The 16,951-nt window shown below is 47.3% G+C and overlaps 1 protein-coding gene across 3 annotated transcripts; it reads left to right on the top strand.

The window, feature by feature from the left end:
- Positions 1 to 1,552: 1,552 nt before the first annotated feature.
- Positions 1,553 to 16,517, top strand: LOC147998161 (spindlin-2-like). 3 transcript variants are annotated; one of them, XR_015646496.1, is made up of 6 exons: positions 1,553 to 1,733; positions 2,052 to 2,309; positions 2,733 to 2,968; positions 3,401 to 3,592; positions 4,913 to 4,987; positions 9,533 to 9,853. XR_015646496.1 is itself a non-coding variant. In XM_087600945.1 (6 exons), exon 6 carries the CDS (start codon positions 11,600 to 11,602, stop codon positions 12,560 to 12,562), a length of 963 nt encoding a protein of 320 aa, XP_087457071.1. In that variant the 5' UTR covers positions 3,508 to 3,592; positions 4,913 to 4,987; positions 9,533 to 9,730; positions 10,286 to 10,344; positions 10,804 to 10,955; positions 11,598 to 11,599; the 3' UTR covers positions 12,563 to 16,517. The 3 variants fall into 3 exon arrangements, 2 of the variants coding, with proteins under 2 accessions (XP_087457071.1, XP_087457073.1); XM_087600945.1 differs by lacking the exons at positions 1,553 to 1,733; positions 2,052 to 2,309; positions 2,733 to 2,968 and adding exons at positions 10,286 to 10,344; positions 10,804 to 10,955; positions 11,598 to 16,517 and having other exon boundaries at positions 3,508 to 3,592; positions 9,533 to 9,730; XM_087600947.1 differs by lacking the exons at positions 1,553 to 1,733; positions 2,052 to 2,309; positions 2,733 to 2,968; positions 3,401 to 3,592; positions 9,533 to 9,853 and adding exons at positions 10,286 to 10,344; positions 10,804 to 10,955; positions 11,598 to 16,517.
- The last annotated feature ends 434 nt before the right edge of the window (positions 16,518 to 16,951 follow it).

Raw genomic sequence — 16,951 nt, 5'->3', positions numbered from 1 at the left:
TTTAAAACAGCGCGAGGGAAGACTCTGTAGTAGGAAGGGGGACTCTGCTTTGCAGGCAGGAAGCTGGATAGTTGAGGGAACAATTATTGCTGAAATCTTTGGCTCTAACTCCAGGTGGCTGAGGAGCCTCCTTCAGGAGAGCTAAGCGGAAGGGTCCGCGAGCCCACCAGCAGCACCGGAACACCGCGTGGCCAAAGCAGAAGGACCTGGGAGCGCCCAGAACACCAGCCGCGGTCACCTCCTCTGTATTGGCCACCTGCTCAGTGGGCTCTTAGGGTGCGCAGGCCCGTCTTCAAGGCTCACCTCTGGTGAGCACTCCTTGTGCTGGACGCCTTCCTACCAGCTATCCAGCTATTAGGAGAAGGGACTACAAGGTGCCTGTAGCCCCCTCCAGCACACACTATCCTCTGCCAGCCAGTACAAGGTAACAGGGGGCGTCCTAGAGTGGCGGTGGGTGCTGGGACAGAGCCCTTCAGGGGGAGAAGAGTAGCAGTGGGTACAGCCTCTCCCGGGAAGGCAGGGGGCGGGGCGAGCGAGTTTGAGGAGAGGAGCAGGAACAAGGATTGTCCTTAGGATCCACTAAACTAACTGATCTCCCTGAGAATCTATTGGAACAGAACTTTAAAACAGCGGGAGGGAAGACTCTGTAGTAGGAAAGGGGATTCTGCTTTGCAGGGAGGAAGCTGACCTCCTGGATAGGAGAGGAAAAAATTATTGCTGAATCCTTTGGTTCTAATTCCAGGCGGCAGAGGAGCCTCCTTCGGGAGAGCTAAGCAGAAGGGTCTGTGAGCCCAGAAGCAAACAGTTCCAGGACACCGCGTGAGCAAAGCCGGACCCGCGCGCCCACCAGCAGCACCGGGACACCGCGTGACCAACGCAGAAGGACCAGAGAGCGCCCAGAACACCAGCTGCAATCACTTCCTCTGTATTGGCCACCCCCTCGGGGGTCTCTTAGCCTGGGCGGCGGATCTTCCAGGCTCACCACTGGTGAATACACCTTGTGAGCACGCCTATCTTCCAGCTATTTAGCTATTAGGAGTAAGGACCACAAGGTGCCTGTAGCGCCCTCCAGCACACAGTATCCTCCGTCAGCCAGTACCAGCTAAGATGCGGGCGTCCTGACCTGGCGGTGGGTGTTGGGACAGAGCCCCTCAGGAGAAGAAGAGTGGCCTTGGGTACAGGCTCTCAGAGGAAGGCAGTGTGAGGGGTGAGGGAGCTTGTGGAAAGGAGCAGGGAGGAGCAGGATCAGGGGTTGTCCTTAGGACCCATTAACCTAATTGATCTCCCTGAGAATCTGGTGGAACAGAAGTTTAAAACAGCGCGAGGGAAGACTCTGTAGTAGGAAGGGGGACTCTGCTTTGCAGGCAGGAAGCTGGATAGTTGAGGGAACAATTATTGCTGAAATCTTTGGCTCTAACTCCAGGTGGCTGAGGAGCCTCCTTCAGGAGAGCTAAGCGGAAGGGTCCGCGAGCCCACCAGCAGCACCGGAACACCGCGTGGCCAAAGCAGAAGGACCTGGGAGCGCCCAGAACACCAGCCGCGGTCACCTCCTCTGTATTGGCCACCTGCTCAGTGGGCTCTTAGGGTGCGCAGGCCCGTCTTCAAGGCTCACCTCTGGTGAGCACTCCTTGTGCTGGACGCCTTCCTACCAGCTATCCAGCTATTAGGAGAAGGGACTACAAGGTGCCTGTAGCCCCCTCCAGCACACACTATCCTCTGCCAGCCAGTACAAGGTAACAGGGGGCGTCCTAGAGTGGCGGTGGGTGCTGGGACAGAGCCCTTCAGGGGGAGAAGAGTAGCAGTGGGTACAGCCTCTCCCGGGAAGGCAGGGGGCGGGGCGAGCGAGTTTGAGGAGAGGAGCAGGAACAAGGATTGTCCTTAGGATCCACTAAACTAACTGATCTCCCTGAGAATCTATTGGAACAGAACTTTAAAACAGCGGGAGGGAAGACTCTGTAGTAGGAAAGGGGATTCTGCTTTGCAGGGAGGAAGCTGACCTCCTGGATAGGAGAGGAAAAAATTATTGCTGAATCCTTTGGTTCTAATTCCAGGCGGCAGAGGAGCCTCCTTCGGGAGAGCTAAGCAGAAGGGTCTGTGAGCCCAGAAGCAAACAGTTCCAGGACACCGCGTGAGCAAAGCCGGACCCGCGCGCCCACCAGCAGCACCGGGACACCGCGTGACCAACGCAGAAGGACCAGAGAGCGCCCAGAACACCAGCTGCAATCACTTCCTCTGTATTGGCCACCCCCTCGGGGGTCTCTTAGCCTGGGCGGCGGATCTTCCAGGCTCACCACTGGTGAATACACCTTGTGAGCACGCCTTTCTTCCAGCTATTTAGCTATTAGGAGTAAGGACCGCAAGGTGTCTGTAGAGCCCTCGAGCCCACACTATCCTCTGTCAGCCAGTACCAGCTAAGATGTGGGCGTCCTGACCTGGCGGTGGGTGTTGGGACAGAGCCCCTCAGGAGAAGAAGAGTGGCCTTGGGTACAGGCTCTCAGAGGAAGGCAGTGTGAGGGGTGAGGGAGCTTGTGGAAAGGAGCAGGGAGGAGCAGGATCAGGGGTTGTCCTTAGGACCCATTAACCTAATTGATCTCCCTGAGAATCTGGTGGAACAGAAGTTTAAAACAGCGAGAGGGAAGACTCTGTAGTAGGAAGGGGGACTCTGCTTTGCAGGCAGGAAGCTGGATAGGTGAGAGAACAATTATTGCTGAACCCTTTGTTTCTAATTCCAGGTGTCAGAGGAGCCTCCATTGGGAGAGCTAGGCAGAAAGGTCTGAGAACCCACCAGCAGCTCCAGGACACCGTGTGAGCAAAGCAGCATCCGCGAGCTCACCAGCAGCACCAGGACACTGTGTGACTAAAATAGAAGCAAGTGCCCAGAACATCAACCTTGGTCACTTCCTCTGTATTGGCCACCCGCTCAGTGGTCTCTTAGCCTGGGCAGGAGGATCTTCCAGGCTCACCTTTGGTGAGCACTCCTTGTGCTGGAAGCCTTCCTACCAGCTATCCAGCTATTAGGAGAAGGGACTACAAGGTGTCTGTAGAGCTGTTCAGCACACTATCCTCTGCCAGCAGTACAAGGCAACAGGGGGCGTCCTAGAGTGGAAGTGGGCGCTGGGACAGAGCTCCTCAGGGGAAGAAGAGTAGCAGTGGGTACAGACTCTCCCGGGAAGGCAGGGGGCGGGGCGAGCGAGTGTGTGGAATGCAGCAGGTACGAGGGTTTTCCTTAGGACCCACTAGCCTATTTGATCTCCCTGAGAATCTATTCTAACAGAACTAACTAAATCAGTGGGATTGAAGACCCTGTAGAAGTAAAGGGGACTCTGCTTTTTAGGCAGGAAGCTTGCCTCCTGGATGGGTAGGGAACAATTCTTGCTTAATCCTTTGGCTCTAACTCCAGGTGGCAGAGAAGCCTTGTTCTAGAGAGCTAGGCATAAGGGTCGAGAGCCCACCAGCTGCAGCAGGACACCGTGTGACCAAAGCAAAAGGACCTGTCAGCGCCCAGAACACCAGCTGTGGTCACTTCCTCTGTATTGGCAACTGCTCAGTGGATTCTTAGCCTGGGCAGGCGGATCTTCCAGGCTCACCTCTGGTGAGCACTCCTTGTGCTGGATGCCATTCTCCTGGCTCTCCAGCTATTAGGAGAAGGGACTACAAGGTGTCAGGAACCCCCTCCACACACACTATCCTCTGCCAGCCATTAGAAGCTAAGAGTTGGGTGTCCTAGAGTGGAGGTGGTTGCTGGTACAGAGCCCCTCATGAGAAGAAGATTAGCAGTAGGTACAGGCTCACAAGTGAAGGCAGGGGGCTAGGTGTGGGAGTTTTTTTGGGAGGAGCAGGAACTGTGTTTGTCCTTTTGAACCAGATGGAGCTGCAGAAGAAGGGTGAGAACCACTAAGCCTGGCTTGAGCTTCTGAGACCTCAGCCCATCCTCCCTCACATACTTCCTCCATCATTACAATACCATCAACAAGGCCACACCTCCTAATAATTCTCCTCTGGGAGTCTATGGGAACCTATGGGTGCCTATTGTAAATGTTTTCTTTCTTAGTATAATTACATCCTAAATATTTATTCATAGGTCTATGGATCTGTTACTGATTATTTGTTGTGTTTGATTATGCTAAATTATATTTTTAGTGAATCAAATATGAACTCAGGAGCAGATTTATGGCAAAAACTTAATAAATTATTAAATTATTACGTCAGTATTTTTTATGTAGACTTAATCTTAATTCACAGATTATAGGAATTAAAAGTTACATAAATTCCAGGAGGAATGGGGGAAGTGAAACAAATTTCATATTTAGCTGTGAAGCCCAGTAACTGAAATATGAGTTTGAAGTTGATTTTGTTCATGCCAGTTTCTAATTTACATAGCTATAACTGTTAGCATTCTGTCTATGCTAGACTCCCACTGTTACCTGGCAATAGCCAGGTATGCTCCACACCACAGTTACCTAGCAATAGCCAGGCATGCCTGACACTATAAAAGTGGCTGCTTTCCCCCTCCATATTCTCTTGCTCCTGCTTCTTTTTGCTCTCTCTTGCCTCTTTGTCCTTTCTACCCCCATTCCCCTCCCCCCTTCTCTCCACATGCTCATGGCTGGCCTCTCCTCTCCTCTCCTCTCCTCTCCTCTCCTCTCCTCTTCTCTCTCTCTCTCTCTCTCTCTCTCTCTCTCTCTCTCTCTCTCTCTCTCTCTCTCTGGCCTACTATCCTCTTAACCTCCCTCCCCATGCCCCGAATAAACTATTCTATTCTATACTATCCTGTGGCTGGTCCCTCCAGGGAAGGGATACCTCAGCATGGGACTCTCTGAGGCAACCCCTTATCCCAAACCTCCATAGAACATATCCCCCCTCTCTTTATCTTTTTATAAACACATTATATGGTGCTGTGGCTCGGATTTAGAAGTTCTTCAGGTTTCCACCCCACCAGATATCACTCGCAGATCCACCGCTTCCTGACATAAACTTAGGAGAACTGGTAAGCCCCCTTCCTCCACTGGTCAGAGTAAATGTCCACATGGTCCCAGGGTCCCAGGGGAGTTTTCTTGAGCTTGGAGCTACCCCTCTATTGCCCTTGAGGATGGAGCTTTTCACTGACCCTCGTTCCAGGACCTTTTCCCTTGGGTGAGATTTCCCTTTCTCCTTTTGAGACAGTTTCTTTCTTGATGCTGAAAATGCCAGGCCAGACCTTAATAAACTACTCTCTGGCTCAGAAGGACCAGCTCCTAGTGTAGCCCCAGTACTGGTAGGGGGAATTAATAATCCCTATTCTCACCCATGGGTCATCTGTCCAGTTTTCCTGGGATGTTTTGGTCTAATTCATAGTAAGCAGAAAGCATTATCTCTATGTGGCCACTAAACTGGCACTCTTGCTAGCATAGTCTTCCCCTCCTCCCTTCCTCATTGCTGCTGCGCTGCTGCAGCTCCTGGTTCGATGCCTCGATGCCTCGTGAAAAGCAGGTCTGACCCTGTCCCTTTTGTCCTCCCAGGGACTCTGTCTGTGAGACCTGCTTTTTGATGTGCGATGTGCGTGTGGCCCCTACATTTGGCGCACTCTCTCACATGGGGCTTCTGCACTTTGCCAGGCCGCAGTGGGAAAAGTGGGGTCTGTCCCCGCCTCCTAGTGTCCTGCCAGGGACTTTGCCTGCTAAGACACCTCTCTCTCTCTCTCTCTCTCTCTCTCTCTCTCTCTCTCTCTCTCTCTGACTTTGCTCCTGTGCTCTGTCTGCCTGCCACAGCCTTGAGAAAAATAGCTTTCACCCTGTCTTTTCCTGCACTCTCATACTGCCCACCCACCACAAGAGTAACACACTCCTTACTAGGATTATGGTTGGTACTTTGGGCTCTCCTCCCTCCTCACCATGGGGTGGGGCAGCGCTGGCCCTGAAGCCCGAATCACTTGTTGGGGCTTCCAGCTGCCAGGAGGAGGCTCCCCACTCTTGTCTGGGCCCTAGCCCCTCACCACAGAACTACCAGGAGTGCTGGTGCCTCAGCTGTACCCCTGCTTGCAAGTGCCTGTGCCTCTCCCTTGCTCTGAAGATTAGCCATACCCAAACCTTGCTGTGCTCAATGTCACAGGTTTAAATCCCCCCAGTCAAGGTCTCACCCATGGCACAGGAAACTTTGAAATATTCCAAGAGGTCATCCAGGACAAACAGGACAACCCATCTCAATTTTTAGAATGCCTCACAAAGTCTTTTTTACAATACACTAATCTGGACCCTAAAAACCCAGAAGATAAGCAACCTCTTATGACCTATTTATTTTCCCAGAGCTACCCCAACATAAAAGACAAACTTAAAAAACTAGAGAGGGGGCTCCTAACTTCACAGGCAGAAGTTTTGACCCTAGCCTTCAAATTGTACCATGAGAGAGATGAAAAGGCTCACAGACTAAAGTATCATATGCTGGCGAAGGCTGTCTGACCAGCCTCAGCCACTGCACCGAGCTCCTGGTCTTCTAAGGCTAAGAGACCACTAGGCTCCTGCTACAAATGAGGTCAACAAAGTCACTGGGTGAGGGCTTGACATAACTTCAGCAAGCCAAAGGGGCCATGTCCTAGGTGCCATCAGGAGGGACACTGGGCTGTTGACTGCCCTCATGTTGCACAAAACAGAGGGACATCACTCCTGGATAACTCTCCAGCCAATCTCCCAGGTTTGGCTATGGATGACTGAAGGGGCCCTAGCTCCCTTGACCCAACCACGGCCATCACCAGCAGGGAGATCCGGGTAGTTATCATGGTATTTGGGTGGCCTATCTCCTTCCTTTTGGACACTGAGGCCACTTACTCAGTCCTAACGGAGTTTTGGGGACCCACTTTTCTCTCCCATTTTCCTGTTGTTGGGGTAGGAGGGCACCTTTACCTTCCTCACCACACCCCATTACTTAGTTGCCTTTTTAGGGGTGTACCTCTCACCCATTCCTGTTTGGTGGTGGTGACATGTCCTGTCCCCTTATTGGGAAGGGATCTTCTAGCTAAGTTGGGAGCCTTTATTTCATTTGCTCCCATTTGCCTAAACCCAAGCTCGCCAGCAGCCCCTCTGCTCCTTCTGGCCGGTCAACCTACTAACACGGACATGATGCTTCCTTTACCAGCTTCTCAGGTAGAACCCGAGTCTGGGAGGTCCAGAACCCTTCTGTTCCTAAACAGTCTTTCTAAACAGGGTTCAGAAACTGCTCCATGGCCAGATGCCAGGAACCGATCCAAATTGCTCTCATCCCTGTATTGGTATCCCATCTAAGTATTATGATCTCTTTACTTGCTTTATCTTTGACCAGGCAAAGAATGATTATAAAAAATGGCCAGATGAATATGGGGACTACCCATATTGGTCTTGTCAGATACATATGCTATGATCACGAACCTATCACTTCTATCAGCAATGCAAGACACTTTTTTTCTACATGCAAGATCCATGCATGGAATCCCAGGTGGGAGACAGGAGTTGTTGGTAAGCTCTACTATAAAAACCAAGCCCAGTTCCCAGTGAGTACTATCTACATTCAGAGAAAATATGTCTCAATTGCCCAACCTCTAGATATCAGAAAAGTGGGGGAGGTAATCAAACACTCCTCCGTGGTCCTTACCTCTTTGACATCTCCACCTCCTAAAGGGAACTAACTTGTCATTTCACCTTTTGCTTCAGACCCTGACCTCCACATGCCAACTCCTTAATGTCACCCGACCTAATCACTTTAAAGACTACTGGCTATGTGTACCCTTAGGAACCAATGCATAGCTGCCACTTACAGCCTCTCTAGTGATACTGCCAAGTGACCTTACCATACCTTTTGTCAGCTGCCCTGACCCTGATGTTGCCATGACTCCATACCTTTTCTATATCCCTTTTTTTTTGGCATGGCAAACTTTTAAGACATCCACGACAGGTTCTTTGGGAACGCTAGGCTCTCTAGACTGCAATAGAACTACAAGTCTTGATACCTCATCTCTGCCACAATGTCCTGCAGTCTGAAACATGTGAATTCTTTGTGGTGCTCAGGTATATCATCGTCTACCTGCCAGTTGGTCAGGAGTTTGTATGTTGGTACTCCTTTTCCTGAACTAGGGGTAATCCAGGGAAACGATCCCCTGCTAATCCCAGTTGGCAAGGAGGATCCCCGATTTCCCAAGTAAGGCCTGGCCAGCCTTTATAGGATAAAGGGGATAAGACTTTGATCCTTGGGCAAGTATTCCCTGGAAAGCGACTTTCTATCCCCTCTTCCTTCCGGCCTCTTGCAGAAGTGTAAAGAAACTCCCAGACCTGGGTAGAGACACTTTCTGGTGAGTCTGAGACTCACTATACATGGCTTCTAGAAGGTCTAAGTGACAACTTAGACATCTAGCCTGGCAGAAATTTGGGGTGTTGAGATTGTTCTTGGGACACTGGTATGAATAATTCAATACGTCCCCCCATGAGTAACTCATTGTCTTCAAAGGGTACCAGATGACAGTACAACCCTCAATCCAGCTAATGAACTTTCTTAGATAGAAAGCAGAATGGGTCCCTAAACCTCTAACTCATCTGCCTTTATTAAAGAGTTTCGGTACATTACCCAATCTTATAGCTTGACTTTCCACGATGTACATATGATGTTCGCTATTTAGATGTAACCAATCAATATAACCCTCAATCTTGTCAGAAGTCTGGTAATTATTAATATATTTAAGTTTATGACAGACAGCATTGCCCAAAGCCTTTAATAGTTTGACCCTCAAGGTCTCAGAAGATGTGAACACAGCTTCATGAGTCTGCCTGGATTGTGATCTGACAACCACTGGATACCCTCAGAGTCAAATGATTTATCTAAATCAAGGTAAGTCATTTCTCATGTCACACAAATTCATTCTACAGAGAAAAGCTCTGTGTCTTCTGGGCTTGAAAGCCAGACTGACTCTGTCCAAGTTGCCATGAAGACCACAGAGACCATGGGGAACTGTTGGCTAATGGGCTCTGTCATTGTTTAAATAATACATGACTGCTAGATTATGGTTTATTCTTCCCCAGATTTCTGACTACATTGACAGCTAAGGTAACTGTAGCCTGACAATGGAAAAACTAGACTTCTAAGTAAGCTTTCACAGATGTAATCGGTTACTTCCTTACCTCAACTCGGTTTTCATTGGTTAAATGCTTCATATTTCCTCTTGCTAAACTCACCACTATACGATCCAACTATAATCATAAATTCTTGTCTCTTCTGCTCAAAAAAAAAGCTGATCTTAAATAATGTTCATGCTGTTAACTGATGTTGTTATCTCTTTTGTAAATTTATAAGCTACAGGAAACCCACTCAGATCTACTTCTCATGGACCAAATAGATTCCGCCTGGATAAGTACATCTGCCTGAAGCTCCCACTTACTACCTATTCCACAGAGTGGGATTCCTCTGGGTTTCAAATTTACATTTAAGAAAAAAATGTTTTCTTTCTCTCAGACACACTTAATCTTATTCTGTACCTATAATATATATATATATGTATATATATATATATATATGTATGTATGTATGTGTGTTTCAGCATCTTGTCCAGTCCAGGCGCTTACTACACCCAGGACAGCTCCAGAGAAGCGACCTCCAGATGTTCCAATCTCCTATCACAGACACAGATGCTTCTATTGGACCTCTTCCTTCTGACCTAGATGGTTCCACAGACCTTGGACAACAAGGAAACAGTCAACTCTAAGACTGGACAAACATCTCTTACCCACTTTTCTAGGTTCCCTTGAGAGGCATTGCCCTAAAACAAGAATCATTAATCAGAGATCACAATGTCCCTATTCCTGCTCCACCATGTCCTCCAATTTCTCTTTTGTAATTAAACCAAAATGGGGAAAAGAAAGCATTCTGTCTAATCTCCACCCCCACAGTTTCCCGGCAACAGCCAGTTGTGCCTGATACTATAAAAGTGGCTGCTTGCGGCCTCCTCACTGTCTTGCTCCTGCTTCCTCTTGCTCTCCCTTGCCCCTTTGTCCCTTCTCTACCCATTCCCCTCCCCCTTTCTCTCCATATGCTCATGGCTGGCCTCTACTGCTCTCCTTCTCTCCTCTTCTCTCCTGTCTCTTTCTCTGGCCTACTACCCTCTTAACTCCCCTCCCCTTGCCCTGAAAAAATTGTATTCTATTCTATACTGTTCTGTGGCTGGTCCCTCAGGTGGAAGGGATGCCTCAGCATGGGCCCACTGAGACATCCCCTTTCCCCAGACCTCCATAGAATATATCCCCCCTCTCTTTATCTTTTTATAAACACAATGACCACAATTCCTTTTCCATAGGGTAAAGCTTTAAAGAAGGAGAAAGAGAAAACTCCATTCAATTGAAAGAGCAGGGAAAGGTCAGTAAAAATTAGGTTGAGACTAGGTCAAAATGGCAAACTAAAGGCTAGCACATTTTTCCTTTCAAAGGTTCTCCAACTGAAAAGAAAGTGAATTCTGATACACAGAACAATTTCATAAGTGTATTTGGGACAAGGAGTGTTGTGTTTGTAAAGCAAATTCCTGAAAGATGAAAAGCAGATGAAAGGGTCACTGAGAGGATTTAAACTGAAGAAAGGAACCAAGGGATATAAATATAAAAGAAAAAAGGAGGGTTCTAGACTAGGTTAACAAGGGTTTTGCAAAGACATGGAGCCAGAAATAAAGGATCTCCCTGAGAATCTAGTGGAACAGAACTATAAAACAGCGGGAGGGAGGGCTCTGTAGTAGGAAGGGGGACTCTGCTTTGCAGGCAGGAAGCTGGTCTCCAGAAAAGGGGAGGGAACAATTATTGCTGAAGCCTTTGGCTCTAACTACAGTTGGCAGAGGAGCCTCCTCAAGGAGAGCTAAGCAGAAGGATCCGGGAGCCCACCAGCAGCACCGGGACACCAGCAAGGGTCACTTCGTCTGTCCCTCCACCAGCTCAGACAACTCTTGCAGGCAGCCGGCAGATCCTCCCTTCTCAATTTTGGTGAGCCCTCCTTAGGTCGGCAGCCTTCCACTCAGCCTTTTAGCAGACTTTTCTGGAGCCCCCTCTGGCAGCTACTGTGGGAGCAATGGATACAGGCTCCCACAGGAAGGCAGGGGGCCTGGGTGGGAGAGTCTGCCGGGAGCTGCAGGAAGTGGGATTGTCCTTAGGAGTCCGAAGGAGCTGGGTGGAGCCCAGAGGTGGGTACTTGGAAGCAGTCAGGGAAAGCATAGGGGACTTTGAGCAACAGACAGGATTGTGAGCCTCAGGGGAGCTCAGGACTGTAAGGTGGAGGGAGGAGAGGCCCTTTACAGCTCTTCTGACTTCCAAAGAGCTTTGGCAACAGTCCTGGGGGTTAGGGGGCGGGGCGCGGAGCGCTGGCTGCTGAGCATGGATTCCCTAATTCCCTTGCTGGGGGATTCCTAGTTTTAATGGGCACTGGCCGCCCTGTTGCCACTTTCTAGTACTTCCTTCCTAGGGGCGCTAGAGAACCCCAGAGCTCCCACCGCACAGCAGGCGCCCAGCCAGGTTTCCAGCCTCATTCTCAGGCTCCGGGTCCAGCAGTTACAGAGGCTGAGAGTGAGACTAGGAGAAGTTCACCATTTACCCCTTTAGTTAACTGTCTCTCCCCTTTTCACTCTGCAGCCATGGAGCCCTCCAGCACCCAGAAAGCACAAGAGCAGCATACCAGCAAAGCTTCAGGACAGGACGTGGAAAAGGAAAAGATGAACAAGAAGAGAGCTGGTCAGAAGAGGAAGATGGAAAACGAAACGACGAACAGGAGAAGAGCTGGTCAGAAGAGGCAGATGGAAAACGAAACGACGAACAGGAGAAGAGCTGGTCAGAAGAGGCAGATGGAAAACGAAACGACGAACAGGAGAAGAGCTGGTCAGAAGAGGCAGATGGAAAACGAAACGATGAACAGAAGAGCTGGTCAGAAGAGGCAGAGACGCAGATCTCCAACCCCGCCTCGACGGAACATTGTGGGCTGCAGAATTTCTCATGAGTGGAAGGAAGGAGATGAGCCCATCACACACTGGAAGGGCACTGTGGTGGAGCAGGTGCCTGTAAACCCCTCTCTCTACCTGGTGAAATATGATGGAGTGGACTGTGTCTACGGACTAGAACTATATAAAGACAAGAGGGTACGGTCCCTTAAAATTCTTTCAAACAACGTTGGATCATCCCAAGCCACTGACCCTAGCTTTGCTGATACCATTATTGGCAAAGCTGTAGAACATGTATTCGAGGGTGAGGATGGCTCTAAGGATGAATGGAAAGGGATCGTTCTCGGTCAAGCTCCTGTCTTGGATGCCAACTTTTATGTGACCTATGAGAACGACCCAGTGCTTTACATGTACCAGCTTTTTGAAGACTATAGAGAGGGGGACCTCCGTATCTTGGAAGGCTTTGATGAGCCTCCGCCTCTAGACATCCCCGTTGAACTTTTGAGTTTCCTAGTAGGCACATGTGCAGAATACACCACAGATGATGGCTCCAAGAGGGTTGGGATGGTAATCCACCAGGTAGAAGGCAATCCATCTGTCTTCTTAGTTAAGTTTCCTGATGATGTGCACATCTATGTCTGTTCCTTGGTGAAAATCCGCTAAGCCTTTGAAATAGAGTTGCCATCACTGTAGAAATAGAGTGAAAATTGTACTTTCCATAGAAGTATAATTGAAGATGTAATTTCTAGATGTGCCCAGGTTTCTGGTCTTCAGTGTGTCTGAGTCTCACTGCAGGCATAATGTTGTCCTGACAAAAGCAAAATTCTGTGGGTATGGCACGCTGTCAGAAGCACTTTGCTGGGTGTGTCTGGTGGGTGGAGCAGGGAACCATGGAACAGCTGTCAATTCAGCCTCTGAGAGAAGTGAGCTTGTCTCATAAGCAGTCATCTAAAAATGCAATGGGACTTAGCTGGTCTGGTCTTGGGGGGAGGAGGAGAAGGATCTGGAGATGGTTTGTGGAGGAGGGAACAGGAGGAGGTAACTGCCTAGAGAGGTGGAAGGAAGCCAAACAGAGAGGGGGAGACTCCTTGAAGAGGAACAGAGTGAAGGAAGAAATATGGATTGGGAAGGGAGGGCTGGAAACAGAGTGAAGCCTGGTGGCACCTTCAGGCTTTCAAGAAAGCTAAGGAATTCAGGAAGAAAGATTTAGTGTAAAAGAGGTATACAGCAAGGGTAGGCAGAGTAAGCCATTTACAAAGGTCCCTGAGTAGAGGCTCAAGGATCAGGGAGTCCAGGAAGACCCATGCATACATAGGTGGTGGAGCGACTAAAGGAGATACCCGTAGGAGGCACAATTCCAAGAAGAAAGGCAGTCTCTGGGTCGGGGGAGAGATAAGGAAGGATGGTGGGTAGGTTTGGGGGTGAGGGAGGGGGCAGGAAGGCCCAGAAAAAGTTGGCCTTCTGATGGCATCCGTGTACATTGGAGGGTCACTAAAAGCCATTTCAACAGGGACTACTTGGACAGTTTCAACCACAAGTCAATGTTGTATCTATCTCAGGCTTTTCTTCTTTCAGAGAGTCTGGCATAGCCAGCAGCCTGAACAAACTAGTAAGAGTTCAAGGCTAGGTCCGGGCACAGGGCAAGTATTTTCTCTGGAAAATGGTGGATCCAGGAATAGCAGTCGTGTCCTTCCTCTGTTGAAATTGTCCTTGCCTTCCTGGGGGGAGGAGGCATCTGATGATTGTGCCTCTTGTCTCCCTGATGTAGAGAGAACTTGTCTGTCCATGTTCCCTCACAGCTGCCTGAAGCCACAGGTGGCTCCCTTCCTTGCCCAGGCAAAGGGAAGACACCCTTCTTTTGCAGCCCTTTCTGCTTAGACTCCCACAAAGCCTATTCTCCTGACATCTTCTAGGTACCTCTTACTCAAATAGGTTTTCCCTTCTTAAACTGGGAGCTAACCCTGAAGGAAATGTGTGTACCTCTCTGAAATGGGAACTTATGGGTTCTTTGAAAATTCCTTTGTGTTGCAAGGTGTTTTGCAAAGGCAAACACATGAAGGAACGTTTTATTGAAGCAGGCACAGGTGGAAGGATGTTCTGCTTAAGCAAACATGTGAAAAGACATGTGATGAGGGATTCTTTACTAATGACATGTTTGTGTTGGTCTGCATTACATTGAGTAGTAGAACTTCATTTGTTGGGACTCCATGGGGAGAAACTCATTGGAGAACTTCTGGTGGTGTGCTTTGGCTTCTGACCACTTCTAAGGATTCGTGCTGATTGGCAGAATGATGTCAGCTGAGACAGACTCATGTTTTGAGTCAAGACAGGTACTGTGGCAAGACCCATGGAGGCCATGTGATGTTTGCAGGGAGTATAAAGAGGACTAGATGGATAGGGAAGGAGGCTGAGCTTGGCTTGCTTCCATACCTAAACACTTCTTGGTCCTGTGTCTTTGCTGATCTTTGCTTCCTTGAGAGAGGCACAGTGGGGAGCTTTTCTTGGTGTTCTGTTGGTCCTGGTCCCTCCTGCTGACTTATGCTGAGGCCAAGACCTGGCTGTCTCTGCTAGTTAGTGTCACCACTGCTCATTCATATTTGCTAGCCTGACTCTACAGTACTGGATGCTGGTGTATCCATGAATTGTTAGGTTGTAGACTGAGGTGCAGCTGTTGACGTGTGAACTGAACTGCCAATTTCCAGAGAACACAGATGGGAGTTGCTCCAAAGATCCTTTCTAAACAAGTTTACTTCCCCTCTTGGCACTTAGGAACCATTGTTAAAAGCAGGCTCTGAAAAAAATTAAAGTTACATCTGTCTTTTGGACAATCTCTCTAAAACTATCAAGGGGGCTAGGACTGTGAACCTAATTCCTTTGACTATATACTGCCACTTGGAAAGGTTTGCTTCCTGCGAAGAAGACTTGGCAATGCCAGCACAGTGCCTTAGAGCTTTGCCATATATATTCATGTGGAGTCCAGGAAATGTGTCTCTGTCCTCATCCTTAGTTTGTTGTCCTGTCCCATGCTTCCACAGTCCCTCTAAGAACTCTTGTGAGTGTGTTTTTCCCCTTATTTAGCAAACTTTTTTATGGCCTCTGAAAGAAAGAGTGTTTCTTGTTCCTGCTGCTGAGTTCTTCCCAAGGCCACAAATGGAAGGAGCAAGGGTCTTCCAGACATTGAAAGAAAGTGTCCAATCTCAATCTCGATGATGTTCACTGCTTACCAAGCATTGACTCTATAGATTGATTGCATCAAGAATGACAGAAGACCAGCACACCTCACCAGGGCAACTGTAGTTTTCTTTCCTACATCATATGTTGTGCTCAGGTAACAACAGCAGCTCCCTCCTCCAAGGATCCATTTCTGCTAGCTTAGACATTTTCCTTTTGGCATTTCCCACTTTCTGTTCTATAAGATTTAGTGCACCCAGTTTTATTTTGAGGACCTTGATCCACTTGAACTTGAGTTTTGTGCAGGGTTATAAATATGGATCTATTTTCATTCTTCTACATGTAGACATCCAGTTAGACCAACACCATTTCTTGAAGCTGCTTTCATCTTTCCATTGTATAGTTTTGGCTTCCTTATCAAAAATCAAGTGTTCATAGGTTTGTGGGTTTATTTCTTGGTCTTCAATTTGATTCCATTGAACAACATGTCTATTTCTGTACCAATACCATGAAGTTTGTTTGTTACTATGTAGTACAGCTTGGGTTCTAATATGATCTTCAGAATGGCCCTAGGTATATTAGCACAATGTTCAGAGTTCATGATTCCCCAAGAAGCAGATAAAACCCATATGTCCTGTCTTAGTTAGGATTTTACTGCTGTGAACAGACACCATGACCAAGGCAACTCTTATAAGGACAACATTTAATTGGGGCTGGCTTACAGGTTCAAAGGTTCAGTCCATTATCATCAAGTTGGGAGTATGGGAGTATCCAGGCAGGCATGGTGCAGGAGAGCTAGAATAAAGACTTTTTATTGGCTATACACTGTGTCTGAGTGCTCATCTCTGATGAGCTCCCCATACCATCAGAAGAATTTACAATTCAGAGATCATTCATGAATTCATTCATTAACAAGTAGCCCGTGTATGTCTACTGGCTGCCCTCACCTCGTCTCATGTATTATCTTTAGTATCCTTGTGTCTTATGCTTTTTAAAATTAGATGTAGTTTACATCTTATTAAGTAGCTTTATAACTTGTCACTGTTTATAAGTGATGAAAATATATTGATATTATATGTGTATCTAGAAATGTATTTTCTTACATTAAGCAAAATTCAGATGTTATATTTACTAAATATCTAGGAAGTTAATTGTCTCCCTATGTACATTTCGTTTATGTATGAAGTTACCAAAATTTCTATTGTATAATTTTATAAATTGATAATTTGTACATATAATTTTGTTATAATGTACATAAATAATTTTCAGTAATACCATATGTCAAGTGTACTTGTTAGATAACAACTTTTTGATTTTTAACTTACAAATTTTACTCATTCTTAGTTCTAGATAAAGTTTACTATTTTATAAATTAACTATAAACACATATGCAGATACATGTATTAAAAAGATACAGAACACTGATATTAAATTTTCGTGAAGAAACAATTGGAAAACATATTTTAGAAGCTTCTTACTTTAAGAGTTTTCTTTCTTTTTGAGAGTGTACCATTATGTAGCCATGACCCTCCTGCCCTAGAGTCTCAGGAGCTAGGATTTCAATTGTGTACCACTATGCCAGTTTAAAAAATGTATTTTTAGTCGGGAAAACACAATGATGAAAAGTAGTAAAGTGCTGCTCTGGGAGATTTTCTTTCTTTTGAGTATGTATGACAGCCATACTAATGGTCTCTGTGCATTCTTCAAGGTAACAAGTTTGTTTTGGGTTTGAAAGCTTTTGCACTAAAATTATTTCTTACAGAGCTTTTCATAACTTTTCAAAGTTGATGTCTTTCCTGTCTTGAATTAAACATCACTTGTTCAAAAACATTTTTTAAACCCATGAATGGGTTTTTTTTTACTGTAGGATATTATTGAATT

Source organism: Rattus norvegicus, chromosome X (assembly GCF_021556685.1).
Source record: "Rattus norvegicus strain SHRSP/BbbUtx chromosome X, alternate assembly SHRSP_T2T, whole genome shotgun sequence".
NCBI lineage: Eukaryota > Metazoa > Chordata > Mammalia > Rodentia > Muridae > Rattus > Rattus norvegicus.
This window is presented reverse-complemented; position numbering and strand designations above follow the sequence as displayed.